The following is a 15,446-nucleotide window of genomic DNA, read 5'->3' as shown; positions in this document are numbered from 1 at the left end:
TTTTTTTTTTTTTTTTTTTTTTTTTTTTTTTTTTTTTTTGATCTACATGACCTTTTGTGACTCAGGTTGCTTGACCCATGCACCTGCAGGCAGGTGGTTTAAAGCCCCGGGCCACCGCCAGAGCTGAGGCACCCTTGTGGGAACCAGGGACAGGTCAGACATCAAAAGCTGCCACTGTACAGAAACGGATCCTTCTAGGGAGGGAGTTCAATGTGTGGGGACAGACCTGGTGGTGCAGGGGACAGGAGCCCTCACATATGCCTGCCACTGGGGCACTAGCATGAGGTGGACCTCTGGTTTCTCCTGGCACCAGGTGACCAAAGTCCATTCTCCATAGAGCCTGCCTTCCTCCAGGGCCCAGGCTTCTGCAGTGGGACCCAGCTGCCCCCTCCTCCTGTAGTCCCAGCCTGGGGGTTGCAGCCCCTCTCCACTGTGCTTCTCACCTCTATCCCTCTCATCCCACACACTCCTTGACACCCACAGCAACAATCACGGTGGGGCAGGTGTTTACAGGAGCGGGGGGCAGAGGCAGTGGATGCGGAAGTTGTGGTGGTGGAGATGGTGGTATCTCCTGCTCTAACACCAAAAAAAAAAAAAACAATGGTTTGCTGACTTTTCAGACAACTCTTAAGAGCAAGGATATGGTGTCATTGCCACAGCACCGGGCACAGTGCTGGCCACTCCCAGATGTGCGTCTGGAGAGTGAAAGGACCAGTGAGAAGCCCACACCACAGGGGACCGTCCTTCACGTGAGAAACACGCAAACTCTTCCTGGTTTGCAGACATGCCTCTTCCCCTGAATACTAACGACTTCGTCCCAATTGCCTTGGTTCTCTCGAGGCCAGCCTTGTTGGAGGAGGCCTGCCCTGGGGGCTGTGCAATGGTCCCAGCATTTGCAGGTGACTGTCTGCATCCACCTGGTTGCAGATGCAGCCTCCCTGGGCCCACTATGTAGCACTGCAGAGGCCATCCTTGACCAGGGAGGCCTGTTCCCACCCTGTCTGAGGCCCAGGGCCTCCTGCCTCAGTTACTCACCACTGCATATGGCCCTTGGGGTGGGTCCCCAGCCCAGGTGAGCCACAGCCTGCTCCCAGACTCCTGGTCCCTGTGTTCACTGGGCTTGTGTCCCTCCCAGCTTGGTGCCTGCCAGGAATCCTTCACCCCTCAGCCCTGCAGTCCCTAGAAGCTAACCCCAGCCAGCCCCTCATCCCTGCCAGGAGACAGGGATCCAGAGAAGCCAAACGGAGCCACACCCGCATCCGAAGCCTGGGGAAGGGGCTGAGCTCTGTCCCCTCCTCCCTCTGCTCTATCCTCTGTCTGCAGCTCTCTGGGCTGGCTTCTTCCGCCCCAGCTCCCAGCACCCCTTCCACCCTCCCTGCCCTGGGCTCCGTCTCTGCTTTTGTCTCCTGCTCTGCCTTATAGGGAGCCCTTCCCACTTCTGTGGGGTGGACATTTCACCCCCAGCCCCGACAAACCAAGACTGTGAGCTGCCCGTGGGGAGCTTCATTTCTGTCCCTCCCCAGCCCAGCATGGGGCCCAGGGGAAGCCGGAGCTCAGTAAAGACAGATGAAGGAATGGGGAAGGCACCAGACATGTGCCGAGATCCACGCTGGTTCCTCAAGGCACAGACAGCTGGGGGTTACAGCACCGTCCTCCATTTGGGCCATCAGGACTTCATGGGGGACCCTGTCTTCCTCCCTCCACACAGAGGCCGCCTCCTGGCCCTTGTCCATCTGAGGCTTCCGAAAGTCCGGATTGTTGAGGCAGCCCTGGTTTCAGGGGTTCTGGGGTCACTTTTCTCTAGGAGCCAGGGCAGGCCTCACCCGCTTGTCCAGGGCATCCCCGGCCAGCTCTCTGTGGCCAGCCCGGGACAGGAGGCCCTGCAGAAGCCCAGGCTTGCTAGGCTCTGGGAACGTGTGGACAGGTCTGCCACTCCCTGGGCTCATGTGATGAGCCAGGAGCTGAGGGAAACTTCCCACAGGCGGGATCATGGGGCAGTCACATGTTAGAGTCCCTCAGAGGACGGGCCTGTACCTGGGCCCCAGGGCTGGGTGGGGAAAAATCACTTGCCTTCTTGCAGCACAGCCGCCAGACACAACATAGTAGCAGTGGTGCAAGCAGCAGGGGAGGCACAAAATAGAGCCAGTTGCGAAAAATGCCCTGGTGGAGAAAGAGAGCACCATGAACTACGCCTAAGGGACAGAGGAATGCCAGGCCTGGGAGGGCCTGGGTAGCCTCATCCTTGTGCCCACCACTTGGGGGCCTATCTGCCCACTCCCCCTTCTCTACAGGTGGTCCCACCTCAAGGCACAATAGTGGGGTCGGGGATAAGGGATGCTCCCAAGGGAACTACAAACCCCTCCTCTGGCCCCGCTGAAAGTCTCTGCCCAAGAGCCCTGTCAAGAAAGTCCTGGAAGTTCACACTGTCTGACAAACCCACCCTCACTGCACACCTTGCCTGCAGCACAAGACTTCTGGGAGGACCCCAAAATCTCCAGGTACAACGATGGGCAAGGGTGGGGGTGCTGTGGCCAAGAGAGGTGCAGGTGCAGGAGCAAGGACAGGAGACCCAGATCCATCCCCAATAGTCTATATCCCCACTTCCAGGCTCTGGACTGTGGGCACATCCACACACAGCTCTGATTCTCAGCCTCCACACCTCTGCAAAGAGAATAGGCCTCCCTCCCTGGGGGCACTTGTGAGGTTTAGAAAGCTCAGAGAAAGTCCTGGCTCAGAACCAGGGCCACATGGGGTGTAAGCAACAGGAACTCTTCTCTGGGTGTTCTTCACGATGAAGGGAACTTGGGCGGCATCCGTGTGAATACAAGCTGCCCAGGCCTTCCCCAAACCCAGAGCTCTGTTTAGAGAGAAAGATGGGGAGGGCAGGGGAGGGCGGGGAGGGAAGGGGAGAGGAGGAGAGGGGGCCTGTGCTGAGAACCCAGCTGGCTGAAGGAGAGGAACCACTGAGGCTGAGCATGAAGGCCGCTGGTGAGGCTGGAGCCCCAGGGCTGCTCCTGATGTGCCTGTCACTGTGGAGCCTTTAGTGGGTGGATTCCTGATGGGGAATGTGTGTGTTCAGTCTGCTAATCCATGCTTGGATATGCAGGGACAGGCAGGGGTAGACCCAGAGGGAGGACTGTCAACACTGGTGCATCCTCACAAGTAAGACTGGGTACAAGGCAGTAGAGTGGGCTCAGGCCTCCCGCCCATCCCTCCAGCACATCCTCCTGCCTATGCGGCCCTGGGCCAAGCTGCCCAAAGATGTGGAGCTCTGAAGGGCAGACTCCTAGGACACAGCACCTCCATTCCCAGGGGCCTCTTGGAGCTGAGCCCAGGTCCCAGTGCCCGAGAGCCTCCCCTTCAGCCAGCAGGAGAGAACGAAATGCAGAACTCAGCAAGGGAGCAGAGAGGGACATCTCAGGGACCCAAGCAAGGAGCAGAGGCAGAAAGGTTCAAGGTATCTGGGCAATGACAGCAGGTTACAACCAGGCAGGCTCGGGGGCCAGGGTCATGAGCGAGTTTAGGACCAGATCAGCAGCTAGGGCACCAGTTCAGCAGCACACATACACCCTGACGGCAGTGTGTGGAATCCTCCAGAACTCCTGGGCCTGGGAGGTCCATGTGGAGAAGCTGGACACTCAGGAGGTGCTGGACTCTGGCTTCTGGCAGATAGCCTCCTAGCTTCACCCACCTGCACCATCTGGAAGCCTGGTTGGAGTGGCCTCAGGTGCCTGCTGCACACACTACTTGCTGGGACTGCCTGGGAACTGCCCGCCCTTTTGTCCTCCCCAGGGTATATCTCTTCTCCTAGTGCAGAGGCTCTGGACAGTCCTCATACGTGTTTGCAACCCCATCCTGGTACTCACACATGTGGTGCTGGTGACGCTGACATTGCTCTTGAAGAATGTTTTGCCGTTGTTCAAGCTGACTTCAATAAAGTACTCCCTAAAGCACAGAAAACGCAGATGGTGAGAGCCAGCCCGGAGAGATGCAGTTCTTGCCCTTGGCCAGTGGACAGCATGGGTCGTGAGAGGTCATTCCCCAAACACTTGCAGGTCAACTCAGCAATGATGACCAAAGGGTAAGTGGGTCAGACAGTGAGGGGCCCTGCATGGGGTCTCATGCCATTGTGACCGTGTCCTAAATGACCAGGGACCACTGCTTGGTGTCACCATCCTGGCTCTTCTGTATTTACAGAATCTGTTGGCTTAACTCTGAGAGGCAACCTGAAGCAAAGGTACCATTCCTCGGGCAATCATCTCCTGCATCCTGTCCCCCTCACAGACCCTAGAACGCTGCAGATCCCTGAATACCTTTGGGGCCACCAATGATAGAAGGTGGGGAAAGTGCCCTTAGCCCAGTGGCAGACACGTGCAGCCCCAGCAGGGTGGCGGTGGGGGGGACATCCACATTCTGTATACCTCACTGTGCCCAACCCTGACACCCTGGCCTCATACCCTATAGGGCCTCCTGCCAGATTTTTCTGTCTTTGGTCCAGGGCAAGTTTTGGAAGTCTTGTCCATACTGGTTGGCTTTTCATCTAAAAGAAAATGACATGAGAAGAATGTCAACGCACCTGTCTGTCCACTGTTCCTCCCCATGTGTGTCCTCAGCATGCAGGGCTGACCCTGTGGCCCAGGACTGGCATGTGGGCTCTGCCTTCCTATTGCATAGACCCCTGCAAGCACCTGCCACACCCAGGCCCTGTGCAGCGCTCTGCTGTGTAACAGGAACAGGCAGGCAGAGTCCCTGCTCTCAAGGGACTCACATTTAGAGACTGCATGGGACACAGAAAACAAAATTTTTAAAAAATAAAATAAAATAAACAGGACAAAACAGATGACAAAGAGTGCAATGTGCTGTGATGTCCATGACCAGAGAAGGTGAGGGGACCAGAGGGGAAGGGACAGCCACCTCATTATGCGTGACTTCTCCTATCTTGTAGAGCCACAATTTCTGGTCTAGAGGATCATGAAATGATGCAAGGCCAGGGATTTGCTTCAAAATACTCTGTGGTAAGGGTACCAAGGAAAGCAGGTGGGGACAGGTTGAGAATTATTGAAAGTAGGTTCATTGCACAATTCTTGTTATTTTGTATACTGTTGAAAACTTCCATGAATAATAAATTATCTCTAAAGAGGTGGCATTTCAGCTGAGATTTAAAAGATGAGGAGCCAGCCAGGCAAAGATCATGTGCCAATGCCCTGGGCAATGACTCGCTGACTTTGTCAAGGAGGGAAAGAGGTGACCCAGAACAGGGGGCAGGGCCTCGTGGGCCCTGGAAAGGATTTTATTTCTTGTGCAGTGAATCTGTCCAGGTTGGGCAGATCCAGGATATATTTTGCACATGGAGGCAACAGGACTTGCTGGTGGGATGGATGTGAAGAGGAAGCTCGGAGGAGTCGAAGATGACATTTGAGAGTTTGACCAGAACAACCGGCTGGACAGTGACACCATTTACCAAAAGGGGGAAGCCTGAAGAGGGGACTGGTTTTGTTTGTTTGTTTTAAGTCTGTAATTTTCTGTCCCAATGTTTACTTATTTATATATTTATTTATTCATTTTTGTGGGAGCGTGGTGGGCTCAGGAGAGTTCAGTAACATGTAGACACAGAACCTTTTCACTCCTGAGCCCACACCCTTTTCACGCCTCCTGAACTGTGGGGGAGGGCATGGGCATCTGCCTGCTGGCCTTGCTCCAACTCTCTACCCACTGGGCTCGGCTGCCAGGACCCTGGCTTCCCAGGGCTCAGCAACTGCCTGGCAACCTAGGACTGGCAGAACCCGTGGTATCGACCTTTTTGCCAAGGATGATTTCAAAACAATTATGGCATCCTCCTCATTTTCCTGTAAAATTTTCTGTTTTTTTTTTTTTTCACCTCCCTCAATATGCACATTGTTTACTCTGGCATGTGTTTTCCATGCCCTGTTCCTGAATAAAGAGCATTTCTGTTTAGAGACACTCTCTCTGTTTGTTATTTTGGTTGACAAAAATGGTATCCAGGTGCTTCCCAGAAGCCAGAACCAGGCTCTGCCCCTGCTTCCCCATAGGGACAGATGCAGGACAGAGGGAAGTCTCTCCCTGCCCTGCACCTCCAGGCTGGCATCCGTGGCCAGGGAAGGCGTGCTGCCATCTAGTGGGGAGTGCAGGGGAGGCGTGTTCAGTGGTGGCCAACGCTCCAGGGACATTTTCAGGGGATATCTTCCTAATAGTGAAAATAGGTTTAAAGGTTGTTCTCAATTATTTTTAAAAACAAGCTTTTTACTCCCGGACAAACCATCAACCAGGAGCAGAATGGCCATCTACGTAGGTGCCCAGAGCTGTGGCACGGGCTCCCCGCTGCGAGACGTCAGTCGGCCTGTGTATGGAAAGGTAGACGGTAAACCTCCAGGGTAGGGAAAGCCAGTGCAGCCACAGGCCCACAGAGGAGGCAGCTGAATGCCCTTCATGGAGGTGGCTGGGTACCCCCTCCCAGCAGCTGCCATCACAGGAGGCAGAAGGCCCTGGTTAGGGCAGCCAGATCGCCCTGGGTCTACTTTCCTGCCTGCAACATGAACTGTAGGCCCTGGGCAGGCTCTTCCATCCATGCTTCTCTCTAGTTCTCTATCCATACGGGAAAGTTGTCAGGAAAACTAAAATTGGAGTCATTTGTGTTCAAAAAAAAAAAAAAAAAATTAAAGTCCATGACAAACAGGGCTAAGAAAGGCTGCAAATAGAGGGTTTTATGCCTATATGTCTGATAACAAAAACTATCACAAAAGACTTTGCAAAAACCACAACCTTGCACAAAAGCCATTGCAAACTTAACACAAAAAATACTTCCACAGGAACATGTGCCCAAGAACTGCCTGTCCAGCCTTGGACTAGTGTCACCCTTGCTATTGATCTGTTAGACAAGGGTAATGATCTCAAAACAATTCCCTAATCCTCATTTCTCCTTTAAAAGCCTTTGTCTTCTGTTACCTTCCTGATTATGCACATTACTATGGCACACATATTCCCAGTGCCAGGCACTGTTCCTGAATAAGTACTGTTTTCTTTTAGAGAGAAACTCTGTTGTTTAGGTTGACATAAATGGTGTCCAGACATAGGACCTGGAGTAGGACCACTATTGGAAGAAATCAGCCATTCTTGGAACTGGTGTGCAGTCGTCACTTGAGCCCTTGGAGCTCTCTGTTTCTGTGCTTGCCTTTTCTGCCCTGGAGAGTCTTCTCTCAGGCTGAGCCTCCTACTTTTGGGTAGAAGCTCTTGACTTCATTCAGCATCTAATTTGGATAAGGCCACTGTAACCAAAGACCTTACATCCCTCCTGAAATGATAACAATGTTTTGTCTTTTCTGGTAAATTCTTTCTGGTATAATGACAAGTGTTCTTCTGATTTGAGCACCCTTGTTTCTACATAATTTACATTTGTTTGTGAGGCATGTCTTTTCTGGCAAATTCACTTTTAGTTCTGCATGCCTAATTAAATATTTGTTTGATCTGCACACCTGGGTTAAAATCCCTGTGAACAACAATTTTGGTTTGGTTCCATGTGTCTGTAATTCATATGGAACCTAAAAAGCCCACATAGCCAAAGCAAGACTAAGGAAAAAGAACAAATCTGGAGGCATCGCATCACCCAACTTCAAACTATACACATGGCTATAGTCACCAAAATAGCATGGTACTGGTATAAAAGTAGGCACATAGACCAATGGAACAGAATAGAGAATCCAGAAATAAACACGAATACTTACATACAGCCATCTGATCTTTGACAAAGCAAACGAAAGCATAAAGTGGGGAAAGGACACCCTATTCAACAAATGGTGCTAGGATAACTGGCAAGCCACCACGTGGAAGAATAAAACTGGATCCTCATCTCTCACCTTATACAAAAATCAACTCAAGATGAGTCAAAGACTTAAATTTAAGACCTGAAACTATAAAATTCTAGCAGATAACATCAGAAAACCCTTCTAGACACTGGTTTAGGCAAAGACTTTATGACCAAGAACCCAAAAGCAAATGCAACAAAAACAAAAATGTTTATGGCAGGTAAATTGATGAAAAAAATTTTGCATGTAATTGACTTGGTAATAATCAGAATAAAATTATTTATAAGTCTTCATAAAGATTGAGCTCTGGTATTAAAAATACAGTAATACTAAACTAAAAAATTGGTCTCCTATGTTAGAATACCAAAGTTTTCTTGAAATATTGATTTGCTATTAGTAAAATTGCAAGAGGTTGTGATTTTTAATTCTGACTTCTGTTTTCTTTAACAGCCATCTTCTAAACTGCAGTCAGTTTCTATTTCTGGCACATTTTTTCCTGAGATCCGTTTCATTTCCCCAGTTTCAGGTAAGGAATGCAATCTTTTTCATGAAGAATGGTAATTTTATTTATTAAGGTAGAATCTTCCTCAGATTCTTATTTCAGAAGTTCAGTTTCTGCTGCGTCCCACTGCACATGGTTTGCAGGCCATACACCATAGCCTGCAGCGCTCCTACTCTCTTCCTCTGAAAAGTTGCAGCTTTTTGGTTGGCTGAGGTGATAACTCTCTTCTCCAACTTTTTCATCAGTTGCTCTAACTTTTTTCCTCCAGTTCTAACTCGGCTTTTATGGCCTGGCACTATAATGTTTATTTTGAAGGCCAAGAAAAACAATGTTTTCCTCTAATATAACTAGATTACGTATTCTTGGCTTTTCTTGATATGCGTGAATTGTTCCATGCTACCAAGAAACTTCACGTGTTTTTACTTTATCTAAGAGCTCTATGTTCCTCTGCTCAAGGTACTAGTCTTCTTGTCTACACTCTTCTATGAGTGTACACTCATAACCCTTGGATATGTTATTTTATCTCTAACTGAATTTCAGGACCCTTTCATCAGGTTCAATTTCCAGACTGAATGGGCTTCCCATGAGAAGAAGCAATTACATTGCAGGAGATTTCTTTTTTTACCTTTTGGTAACTGACCTAAAAGACAAGCAATTTATATATTTATATTTTACCAAGATAATTTTCTGTGTTGTCTTTATTAAATTTTCGATTACTTAAGAAAACTGAGCTTTGAACAGGTTAAGGTTTTAAAATCTTTGTAACTTTCTGTATTGCTTTTGAAGTTTCGTGATAATCACTCAAGTTAAATGAATGACTATTATTTAACAGTGACTTATGATTCTATTTTGATCTAGGGCTTTGAATCTCTTGACATTTTTGGTGGGCTTCTCTTGGATCAAAATTCTAAATTAAGTCTTTTTGAACTGCAATTAACTTTGAGATTTTCCAGTTGGGTCCCTGGAGAATATCAAAGAAGATATCTTTTAATTTATAGAGATATTAAATGATTAGGCTTATTTGGTAAATCATATGACAAGGATTGTCAAGTGAGACATGAGGCTACATCTTCTTTTAGTCACATTTGTGGGTAGGCTATTGATAGGAATGTTCTAAAAATTACATAACAAAATCTAATATACTATCAGTCATAATTTGGGTTGTTATGTTAAAACTTCTTTAAAGTTTTACTTATATGGCTATGTTATTGATGTGAGTATTCTAAACATTATATGAAATTTATAAGTCTGATACTTGTGATATGATGCTATCAGTCATGATTATGGTTGATGTCTTAAATTCCTGCAGGTAATGGAAACAACTAAATTTTCTTGTCGATTGTGAACTTTTATCAGATTTTTAACCATGGCTATTCTAAGTTTTTTGGATTCTACTCAAAAAGCATTTACACTCGGTTGTTGTCCAAGTTCTTGTTATCTGTCTATAGACTAGACCACATCCCGAATTATTCTATGTTCCTCCAATCCAACCTTCTTCCATGGAATTACTATAAATGGAAAACTGTTCTGTTCCCAAAGCCCCATAAGCTGAAACTAGATGAATTTTAAGACACCAGCCTTGTGCCTGACGTATGGGGCACATAAAAAGTTAGCCAAACCATTCGATGCCATGACCAGCGACAAACTGCAAATCAGGAAGAGAAGTTGACCTCTGCACACTGCAGACAGCTTTTTTCAAGACATTGGCAAAGACTCCATAGTATAATGAGACTCTTACACTCCTTAGGGCTACCTTGCTCACTTGGCAAGATAACAGAGTCATTGAAATTTCACAGTTAGGCGGGGCGCGGTGGCTAACGCCTGTAATCCCAGCACTTTGGGAGGCCGAGGCGGGCGGATCACGAGGTCAGTAGATCGAGACCATCCTGGCTAACACGGTGAAACCCCATCTCTACTAAAATACAAAAAAATTAGCCGGGCTTGGTGGCAGGCGCCTGTAGTCCCAGCTACTCGGGAGGCTGAGGCAGGAGAATGGCGTGAACCCAGGAGGCGGAGCTTGCAGTGAGCCGAGATCGCGCCACTGCACTCCAGCCTAGGCGGCAGAGCGAGACTCCGTCTCAAAAAAAAAAAAAAAAAAAAAATTCACAGTTAGTACCTTTTGCTTGTAACTTGACAGAATCTGACCTAAGAGATCTTTTGGTATACATTGGTTAAATAAGAAAATGTCTGTACAATTGCTGATACTACATGCCATACCTGGATAAATTCCGCTGGGAAAGTCAATACCAATATACACAGAGTAAGAAAACAGGCCACATGGTTAAAACAGATCTCACCTAATTCCTTATGATCATTTGATTCATTCGATGGGTTACTGATGTGGTTTGGCTGTGTCCCTACCCAAATCTCATCTTGAATTGTAGTTCCCATAATTCCCACTTGTTATGGGAGGGACCCAGTGGGAGATAATTGAATCGTGGGGGTGGTTTCCCCCATGCTGTTCTTGTGGTAGTGAAGAAGTCTTAGGAGATCTGATGGTTTTATAAGGGGTTTCTCCTTTGGTTTGGCTCTCATTCTGTCTTGCCTACCACATGTAAGATGTCTCTTGCTCTTCCAGCATTATTGTGAGACCTCCCCAGCCAAGTGAAACTATGAGTCAATTAAACCTCCTTCCTTTATAACGTACCCAGGCTCAACTATGTCTTTGTTAAGAGCATGAGAACAAACTAATACAGTTGTCTTTAAGCCTAGGTTCATGGATCAAAACTATTATGCAAACTGTATTTTCCATTTTTAAACTTTTTATATGTTACTTGTTAAATTTTTGCAGAAGTACAACTTTGCTATAATAATGCTAGCCCATCACTTTGAGACAACAGCAAGACTATGGAACCCACAAAATTGAACTTAATAATGGACTCAAGATAGACTTAGCCTGAGAGTCACTCCTTTCAAATATCCTTGAAAGGTCAAATGCGGCTGAAAGAGTTTGACATTTACTCCTAGTTACCAGTTGCCCCCTCCAAAATGAACCAAGACATGCAACCAGGACAGGCCCATCCCATTATCCAGGGACAGTCAAAACCTAATTACAGAATGATTGATTTGCGAGGCATTTGCAGAAAGATCTTGATCAAAAGGGAGAAACTGTGAAAGTTGTCAGAATCAAAATGGAGTTAACATGTTAAAAAACAACAACAAAAAAAAAAATCCTGGCAAGCTGAATTGGGGAAGTTTATGAAGAGAAGATTCACGAGCTTGTATACCTGATAACAAAAACTACCACAAATCTCTAAAAACTACAACCTTGTACAAAGACCATTGCAACCTTACACAAAAAATACTTCTGCCAGGACATCTGCCCAGCTACTGCCCGTGCAACCTCACATTGAGGTCATCTCTATTATTATTGATCTTAGTAGCCAAGAAGAATTAACTCAAACAATTATGTAATCCTCCTCACATCTCCTGTCAAATTGAACCTTCCTGAATATGCACGTAGTTTCCTATGGATGCGCATTCCCACTGTGATGTCCATTCTCAGATGAACATCGTTTTCTTGTAAAGAGCCCTTGTCTGTTATTTAGGTTGACACATACAAAGGAATTTCTGTCAGGCTGCTTTGAGGATTCAGGGAGATACTGTGTGTAAGGTACTTGGTACAATATCTGATGTAAGTGCTCAATAAGCATTAGCTTTCCTTAGAAAGGGGCTGCTCAGTCCCTAAGACACTCTCAAGAAAGTATAACCCAGTGAAAACCGAATTCCCTGAGACCATCCACACAATGCTGATGAGTGGGAATGTGGGGATGACAGGCCCAGCCCTTCCTATGTACTCATGGGAAGGAGGAAAATGGCCAGGAAGCCTCTTGGGGAAGAGAAGTCATCCTAGGCCATAGGCCCTGGAATTAGATGTCATGTGAAACATACTTCACAGATCAGTGGAAGCTATCAAGGGGCCACTTGGGAAGATCAAAGGACGGATGCAAAAAATCCAACTGCCACCCCAGGCCGGCTCAGTGGGGAAGGCACACGGACCCTCCCAGCCACCCAGGGGCACAGCTCGTTCTGCCCTGGACTGTGGCAACTTCGTCAGGCTACTGCACCATCACAGAGGTCCCCCTGATGGCCTAACTATTGTCAAAATAACTCAGGAGATTTTTAAAAAATACTATAGCCCTTTCCACGAACAACCTTGCTCTTACCAACATGTGATTTTGCCATAGTTAGGTGCAACACTGTGGCCTGACCATCTGAAATATGGAAAAATTCTACATCAAATATGCTTCAAAAAAATTCTGACATTTACTTCGAAGCCACCAAAACATGACGTTTCAAAAGAAATGCTCAATAGGAGAATTTCAGATTTCAAATTTGCGGTTTGGGATGCTGGAAATCATAACAGCATAATGCGCAACACATTTCCAAAAACCTCAAAAAATTTAAAAAACTTAAACATTTGTTGGGCCCACACCATTCAGTAAAGAATGCCCACAGCCAGCACCATAATTTTGGCCTCCATTGTATAAAATTGAGAAAACCCAGAGGCCCTCAGAGTAGAAAACACTCATTTCCTGGTCAAGGTGGACACCAGGCAATGTGTTGCCTTGAGCCAGAGATTCCAGGGCCAGGCCTACAGGCTGGCCATCCTCCCTCAATTGCAAGGTAAAACACACCCCCTTCTGGGCAAGCTTTACTGGTGCACCTGGCTAAGCCAGGTCAGACTTCCGTCGGCTGCCCACCATTTCCCAGGAGAAGCCCCTTGTGGCGGCTTCGGGTCCCTTCCAGCCCTTTAACTGAGGGGGGAAAGCCCTGATCTTGAGATGCTCCTTTGGATTTGTTTACTTCCCCCTGCCTGGGGCAGATGAAGGAGGGTGGCCGGGCTTCCCAGTACCTCCTTCCACTTGCCCTCATGGCCTTGTAAACACCCATAACCCCACCGGGTCCAAGGGAAAGGTTGGCAAGGGCTGGGAGGCTTGGCTAGCTGTGGGGAAAGGCAGCATTGTGTGGGAAATATGTGACTCAGAGGCACCGAGGAGACAACTTACCAATGGTAGTGCTTTCATTAAAGATAAATCTGCAAATAACTTCATCCTGTTTCTTTAGATTCTGAAAGCCATTTCCATGAACAACCACATGGTAGGATCCTGCAAGGACAACATTCAAAAGTCTGAGTGTGGAAGAGTGGAGGGCTGCCTCCCCTCTGACCTCCCTGATCCTGGAGATCCTCCCCCAAAACTGAATTTGCAGAGGCTCCTGTAAGGAAGGAGCGGTGTTTGACCAACATCTATGTGTCCACTGGGTCAAATCTTCATCTGGTTTCACTGAGGGTCCAGGAGGAGGCAGCTGGGCCTTGAGTACACTCAAGGACTCTCTCCCTACCACCCCTGAACCAACACGCTCAGGAAAGGCCTTGGTCCCTGCACAGGGCAGGCTCAAAGTGCTATCCCTGCCCTGAAATCTGTGGTGCTCCCTCAGTCCCCAGGGGTACTGGCTGTGCACTCAGCCGGGCCCTCCCTGATGTAAGGTGTAAGCAGAGCCATAATGCTGCCTGAAGACACCATGTCTCATGACTCAGCTGGGCACCCAGGACTGGATGCCTCCTTCAGGGCTGCTGAACACTTGGGGTTTCTCCTCCCTGTCTTTCTGTGTGCCTCTGGCAGGGAGGACACCCACAGGGGCAGGGCCAGGACTGCTCAGGGGAATCCATCACAGAGGCCCAGTTTCAGTTGCGATTCCAGAGACCTACAGGTGATTCCTCACCTCCTGCTCTTCCTGACCCAGCAAGGACCACAGGGCACCCACCCTGAGGTTCAGGAAGTGTGTCCTTCCACCATTGTGACTCCCACCCTGAGACAAACACCACAGGGGACACAGGACAGGTGGGGCTGGCCCCAGGAGCCAGCTGGGGTTCCTGCAGGTCTGAAGCTGCCAAGGGCATTGGCCTTCATGCCTGCCTCCTGACCCAGGCCCCGCTCATTCCAATCCCTGTGGATGCCTGGGGTGCCCCTGGTCCATGCACCCAAGGAAAGCTTCCTCTGAACCCTGCTTCCTGCTTTCCTGCAGCGTCACACCTTCGAGGGGGGCTGTGGGTGAAGCTGGCCTGCCAATATGCTTTCTGAGGCTTTCAAGTATTTTCAAAAATGGGGGCCCACAGTTAAAAGCCTGACCATTTCCCCTAAATATCCAGATTTCTAGCTTTCTTGGAAAATGGGAAATGCAGGCCTCAGTGGGTTTGTGTTTCTCCGCATCAGCTCCTGGCTGGGACCTAGGGAACCACGCTCCTCAGATGAGGAGCTCCCAGGCCTGCCTCACTCCAAAGACCCGCACACTGACTGCTGACATCAGTCAGCTAGGCCTGGCTTGCTCTTCCCGCTCAAGGTGCCAGCCCAGCCCTTGTGGGCACCCACTTGATGGATACTACGCTGCCCTCAGAAGACCCTGGGCCTGGTGGGGGCACTGAGGCTGGGAGAGAGCAGGAAAGGCCAGCTTGGTGCCCTGTGCTGAGCAACCAGACCTGGCCCTGCCTCAGGGCAAGTATCGGGTCCTCTCCCACCACTAAGGCCGACAGCAGCTGCTTCCAAATCTGATGCCATCAGGTAGCATTTTCAACATCTTCCTCACTCAGGTGTCCAAAGGGCCCTGGCCAGCCGGACCTGGGCTCAGTGTGTGCCCAGGAGGGAGCAACTGGGCCTGTGGCCTTCACCCCTGGGTCAACCCAACTCGGCCACCCTGAGCAGGACCCAGGGCTGCCCCAAAGCTTCAGTCGGGGTGGTTGCAAATTACATTCTAGTCTGTCTTAGGACTATGTATTCCATGTATTGTAAGCATTTTTTTTTCAAGGTGGATAGATGAAAAGAGAGAGAGAGGGAGAGATAAAGGAGCATGGGCGAACATTCAGTGTAAAATCCCAGTGGTGGACAGAGGTGTGTTTGTGTTCATTGCACAATCCTTCCCATTCACCTATAGGTTTGAAAATTTCAACAACAAAGGGTGGAAGAAAACCAAGGAACTAAAGAAGAAAATCATACTTGGACATAGACAACCAGAAGTCATGATACATCCTGGGTGACAAGTGACTGATGAGAGGCACAGACCAAGCCCTTGGCTGCAGGGAGTCAGAGGGGCTGGCTGGTCATCAGGGAAGGCTTCCAGGAGGAGGT

The 15,446-nt window shown here is 48.6% G+C and overlaps 1 protein-coding gene across 1 annotated transcript in view; it reads right to left on the bottom strand.

Moving 5' to 3' along the window:
• The window catches only part of ANTXRL (ANTXR like), a 35,621-nt gene that overhangs the window by 14,995 nt on the left and 5,180 nt on the right, over positions 1 to 15,446 (bottom strand). The window contains 4 exon segments of the mRNA XM_017890981.1: positions 2,071 to 2,160; positions 3,867 to 3,945; positions 4,468 to 4,540; positions 13,332 to 13,430. Coding sequence (XP_017746470.1) covers positions 2,071 to 2,160; positions 3,867 to 3,945; positions 4,468 to 4,540; positions 13,332 to 13,430 — 341 coding nt within the window.

Source organism: Rhinopithecus bieti, unplaced genomic scaffold (genome assembly GCF_001698545.2).
Source record: "Rhinopithecus bieti isolate Rb0 unplaced genomic scaffold, ASM169854v2 scaffold_20951, whole genome shotgun sequence".
NCBI lineage: Eukaryota > Metazoa > Chordata > Mammalia > Primates > Cercopithecidae > Rhinopithecus > Rhinopithecus bieti.
The sequence above is the reverse complement of the archived record's forward strand: the minus strand, read 5'-3'. Positions and strand labels throughout refer to the sequence as shown.